This window comes from Poecilia latipinna, unplaced genomic scaffold (assembly GCF_001443285.1).
Source record: "Poecilia latipinna isolate Pla-1442-1.1 unplaced genomic scaffold, P_latipinna-1.0 Scaffold872, whole genome shotgun sequence".
NCBI classification, from domain to species: domain Eukaryota; kingdom Metazoa; phylum Chordata; class Actinopteri; order Cyprinodontiformes; family Poeciliidae; genus Poecilia; species Poecilia latipinna.
Window position 1 is genome coordinate 94,957 of NW_015113488.1, and position 5,905 is coordinate 100,861.

The 5,905-nt window shown below is 38.0% G+C and overlaps 1 protein-coding gene across 1 annotated transcript in view; it reads left to right on the forward strand.

Moving 5' to 3' along the window:
- LOC106957082 (receptor-type tyrosine-protein phosphatase U) overlaps window positions 1-5,905 on the forward strand; it is a 125,548-nt gene that overhangs the window by 83,000 nt on the left and 36,643 nt on the right. The window contains exons 16-17 of the mRNA XM_015048287.1: window positions 196-268; window positions 364-440. Coding sequence (XP_014903773.1) covers window positions 196-268; window positions 364-440 — 150 coding nt within the window. The remainder of the gene's footprint in view (window positions 1-195; window positions 269-363; window positions 441-5,905) is intronic.

The following is a 5,905-nucleotide window of genomic DNA, read 5'->3' on the forward strand; positions in this document are numbered from 1 at the left end:
GGGGGGGGTTTTTTTTTGGTTTTTTATTTGTTTTTTTTTTTGGTTTATGTAAAAAAAAAAAAAAAAAAAAAGACTGATTAAAAAAAATATATATATCATTTTGAGGTAGAAATGCCTTCGTTGTTCTTTGTTCTATGTTTTTCCACTGATATTCTCTAACAAACCTTGACACAAGTTTTGCCTTTATCTCTGCAGAGCTTCTTTGATGGCTGGGACTGCACCAAAAAGAAGGACAAAACCAAAGGGAGGCATGACACCTTGCTGGGATGTAAGTAATTACAAACATTTTAGTGGGGAAAAAAAACAGTTAATTGTTGCGACTTCTTTCCTTTTAAAATGTCTCTGTTGCTCTTGTATGCCCAGACGATCGGCACAGAGTGAAGCTCCACCCTCTGCTGGGAGATCCAAACTCGGACTACATCAACGCCAACTACATTGATGTAAGTTTAATCCTGTTGTCCCGCTGTATGAGATTCAGATTTATCCAGCCTCCGCTCTCACATCCTGCAAAAATCGTGGCCCATCTCCCTCTCATAAGCCACCACTCCGCTGCCCCGCTTCCACCTGAGAGAGTCTATCCAATCCGGCCCCCGCAGTGCTGAACCAGATGCCATCATTGTCAGGTGCTGCTGCAGATCCCTGACCTTCACCACCTCTGCTGTTGTTTTTTTATTAAAACAGAGAGGAACCCAATGCATTTAATTCCTGCAGAGGAGATGAGCCTTTCTGTAAAACCCCACAGTGTAAATCTCTCTCAAATTACATAGATGTCACTGATGTTTTTCAATCACCGTTTGAGGGAGTAGGAGATGATCCTTTTAACTCTCTTTCGTGCAGACCTCTGTGGAGGTCTTGTTGTCTTGCTGATGTCATTCATGTGTGTTCTCATTCATATAAAAGTTTAAGGTACGTCTTGGAGAACCCATTTGTCATTAATCGAACATTTCATTAAAAAGACGTGCTGCTGCAGATAGAAGTCTGTAGTTTGCTTCCCCACGTGAAATATCCATCATAATCCACAGTTGTTGGCATTTATTTCAGTTTTGTCAATTGAAGCCAGGAAATCTGATGTGGTTTCTTTATCTCCCAAGATTTATTCTCAACGCTTCTCATGGGGAATTCTGCAAAGTAAATATGACACTCTGAGATCTCGAGGCAGGCTGTTGTAGTCCCACTTCGAGGTTAACAGATGCCATCTCCACCAGGAATGATTGTAACGGATATTTATTTGAAAAATGCCATTTATAAAAAAAACAAAATAGCTGGCTGCACATCTGGATTTGATGATCTGATTTTTGGGTTCCTCCTTTTCGGCCCGGTTGTACCATCAAACTGCCCGACGCTGGTTTTAACGTGCATTTCCTCTTTCTTATTTGACTGTCTGGAAAGGTCAGCTCTGACGTGCTTCTACAGCGACTGTCACAACGAGACGATTCTAAAAATCTGGCTTCAGCTGTAGCTATTGTAAGGGTCTCCGTTAGTGTTTAGGGAGCAGAGGTGCAGGCGTTAGCGGAAAAACACCTCTTTGGTGTCAGAGATGGTACCCCCCGACTGCCCTGACCCAGCTCTCTGAACTTATCTCCTCCTGCCACAGAGGAACATATGTTCGACACCTTTTGATTATTTCAGTGGAGGTTAAATGTAAAAGTTCTTATTTCTTCTGAAAGACATTTGTGCTTTCTGAACTAAGAGGGGAATGTGCGAGCTCCATGTTCCCTTACTGTAAGGTTTGATTGTTTGCTTTCGGCACATTTCAGCTGCAGGGATCTTACCCAGGAACCCAGACAGCTTTCATTCTTGGCCCACTCTGTTTCCAGTAGAGATAGGGTACCTTAGCAGATCTGATTGGTTAAATTTCCTGAGCTTTGTTAAAACATCATGCTTACTAAGAATATGTTACTTTATTTATATTTTGAGGGCAGAAATAAACACAAACTCTAAACCTGATGGGCTGTTAGTAGATTTAAAGAAAGTTGAAGTCTTGACCCTTGTGGGGTGGCATCCATCTTTATGTATTAAACATCTGTTAATGTTGTGAGTTTGGAAAATCATCTAAGCTCATGTAATAGTCACACCTTTCTACACAGTTTAGTGTAGGGATTCACAATATCATTACTAATTATTGTGACACAGATATCGATTGTGAATAACCAACAATTTCCTGACTTTTACTTTATAATAAACTCTGCACCGCTATTTCTGAGCTTCACCATCATGCCCACTTCCATCATCGGCGCTGGAAGAATTTACATGCACAGCAACAGATATGTGATATGCTACTAGATATTACAGCAGTAGTTTACAATTGCAATATTGCACCGATGCAATGATGATTTCAATTTGTCATATTGTGTCACTCTGGTTTATAGTAAAAATACAAATGTTGCAGAGCAAAATGAATAAATCAGTGGTTGATGTTTTTTAGCTGAAACGATTATTTATTTATTCTGTGGAGTTAGTTTCTCTCTCTACCTACGGAGTTTATTTCTTCCTATTTCTTTGTTGTTTTTTTGTCTCACTTGCATGTTCAGTATCACCAGACAAAGAAATCATGAACAAATAAATAGAAAACATGGTTTTCAAAAAATTATATTATTTTGGAAAAATGCTATCCAAGCCAACTTGTTTATGTGGGGAAAATATGGTTATTCCTGTCATTAAGCATCAATTAGTGATTAATCAAATTCTGAGTTGTATTTTACCTGCACACCCAGGGAGGTTCCTATTTAAGAAATCGAGTTGATAGAACCAGTAAGACAACATAAAACAGGTTAAAAAAGCAACATGGCATTCCCCAATCTAAAGCAATTTAAGAGAGATATAACACTCACAATAAAAGAAAACATAGAACAGTTTCAAACGTTTCCAGTAGCAGGCTTTCTAAAGTTTGCCCAAAACCCATCAAAAGTTCATCCAGGAGGCTCACATGAACCCAGTGCAAAGTTTAAAAGCCCTGCAGGCTTCACCTGCCTCAGTTAAGGTCAGTTCTCCAGGTTGAACAAGAAATTAACTGGGCAAAGTTGTTTTCAGCAAAAAAAGATCCAAAGCTACCACCGGTGTTGATCAAAAACAACACGAATGTCGTTCTCATATTTAGCATCTTGAAGTTTCTCTAAATTTTGATGTAAACATTTTGTAGACCAGCAGGACAAAAGAGGAATTTCTCAGAAGTTGTGCGTCTTGTTGCTGCTGGCATGAAACTAACGCAGCATTTCAGAAAAAGGTCTTATACCTTCAGTTGAATAGTGGTGGTAGCGTGCTGGCCTTTGCTACTTCAGAACATCGACGGCTTGCCGTAGCTGATTGAACTAGAAATGATGCTCTTCATCAGAAATCTTGAAGACAAACATCTGGCTGTCTGTGAAGTAGCCTCGTGAAAGAATACACTTAAATTTGATTGAGATGCTGCTTTGAGAAGGAAGAGAGGGTCGAAATTCCTCCGGAACAACACAAATGACTCGCTAAGGTCCGGTTAGAAAAGCTTCTCTCCTTTAACAGCTTAAAAAGTGTTTTTTGTATTTACCCATGTTATCTTTGACCTATGTTTAAATGCATGCAATGAACTGAAACATTTAAATGTGCCAGTGAAGCCAAAAGCATAATAAACCTGCAAGGTGTGCATTTTCACTGGGTCCAATAGATGTCCGTGTCTTAGGTGACAAAGAGATCTGATTATTACTATGATGAAGATAGACTGGATAGCATATGGTGTTCCTGAAACTGTGGTCAAATGACTATTCTTATACAACCATTTTTCATCATTTCAGGAAATACCACTGCTATATGTGAGCATAGGGGTGATGTCTAATTTTGACCTCAATTTCTCTTGCTTTTAAAATCTCCAGTTTTAATCAGCTGCAGCATAAAGCTCCTAAAAATGAACACACATGGAGAAAGGTTGTGTCACCGTAGTAGTGTATCCTGCTGTCTTCTAACAATAAGACCTGAAACTTGAACATGAAAGGCATCGTCAAGTGCTAAGTGCTGACATTTTTCATTAGTGGCATTGTTATTCCTTGTATTCGGTACTAAATTATTTATAGGTTCAAAAATCTTTGCAGCCCAACTTATTGACAGTCATGCTGTGTGAAAATGTCATGACCAGTCTCGGCTGGTTTTTACAGGAGTCTGACGACTTCAAGAGATCCTTCCTGTGCATGCTGATGGGATTTTTTTTTTTTAGGATATTTGTTCTCTTTTATTATTATTTGCATTGTCAAAAATACAGGTGACATGAGTCACTCAAATCTAATAAGTATGGAGACATATTTTGACATTGCAACATGAGTTTAAGTACGGAGGGGGAAAAAAGCTTCCACATATTGTGCTAAGATGATTTTCTTGAAATGGTTCTCTGATGTTGGATTTCTAAAACTGGCAAAAGAAAAAAATATATATATATAAACCGACTTGACTGTCAACAAAGCTTCTGTCATTAGCTTACTCTAACACAAGTCACAGTTTCAACATGTCCTTGTTCCCTGGAGGTAGTCTGTGAAACATGTGCAAGATATTTTCTTCTTTTTTCACAAACACAAAGCACAATTTGCTTACAGGGACTTTAAAACATCGCTCTAGTCTGGCAGGGGCAGCTCTGCTCTCCGTCATGTTGACTTTTGAAACAGCTCTCCTGTAGCAGCTCATTTCTGTAACGATTTCACAGCAGGACTTCTCCTTCACTTACATATAATAACAATTGAAGCCTGGCACTTGACTTGGTGGACATGATTTTGCTGTTTTGTTGTTACACTGCAGGCATTGCACAGTTACCAACCACTGTGTAGATAGATGGATAGATAGATGGATAGATGGATAGATGGATAGATAGTAGCAAAAATAGTTTTTGATCTGTGTCATGAGACTGAGATCAGAACTTTATCCTTTATCTGAATCGCAGTATAAAGACTCCAGGAGCTTTAACTCAGTTAAGTTTGGCTGCAATACAGAAGCTTTTTGTCAAAGTTGATGACTTGCTTTGGTAGAGAAAAGTTTCATCCTACTAATTGCTGAAGACTAAGCAAGGGCTTTAGATCTTGCAGTATTGTTACCTTCATATTGTTCTTGAACAGCTTTTACCACATTATCCGTTTTTCATAGTGAAATTAAAGGAAAAATGCCCCATGCTTCGACAAGATGGTTAAAACTCACTCCAGTACTTCCTCTGGGTTCCTCATTAAAATGACCGTCTGCTGAAAGATCAATTTGAGTGCCATCTACCAGAAACCGGTTTACCTACTCAGAATATGAGACTAAATCAAGGTTTTATTCCGTGTGTTTCCTTAATTAGCTGTTTTACTGACTGGTATTTTTTCATCATTCACTTACTGATTGTAATTATGATATTTAGTTGAAATGTGTTGTTTCAGAGTCAGTCTGATGGCACGGGATTGCATTTGGTTTTAATGCATTGATGACAGTTTTGTTATTGATTTTTGATACTTGTAAAGGTTTGTAAAGCTCTGATCTCCTCATAACATTTTTTTTTTCAAATTTCACTCTGAGTCATATTTACCAGCATTTAACATGTTCTCATTTCTGTCTCTATCGCTCATAATTATTTATATTACGAGAAAAAAAAATCACAAAATGGAATGATAACCATGATACTAAAACAAGGTATTAGTATTATTAAAAAAAAAAAAAACTAAACACACCAATTACAGCGATTGTTGTGTGCATGTCCTCAACAAAGTAGCAATTTCCTTTAACTATTGGATTTCCAAAAGGTTTTCAGCATTTATGAATCCAACATTTTCTATGACAGAAGTAGATTCACCCAAAGGATGAACCAGAATAACTGTTTATAATTCCTTCCTTCCTTCCTTCCTTCCTTCCTTCCTTTCTTCCTTCCTTTCTTTCTTTCTTTCTTTCTTTCTTTCTTTTTTTCTTTCTTTTCTTTTCCTTT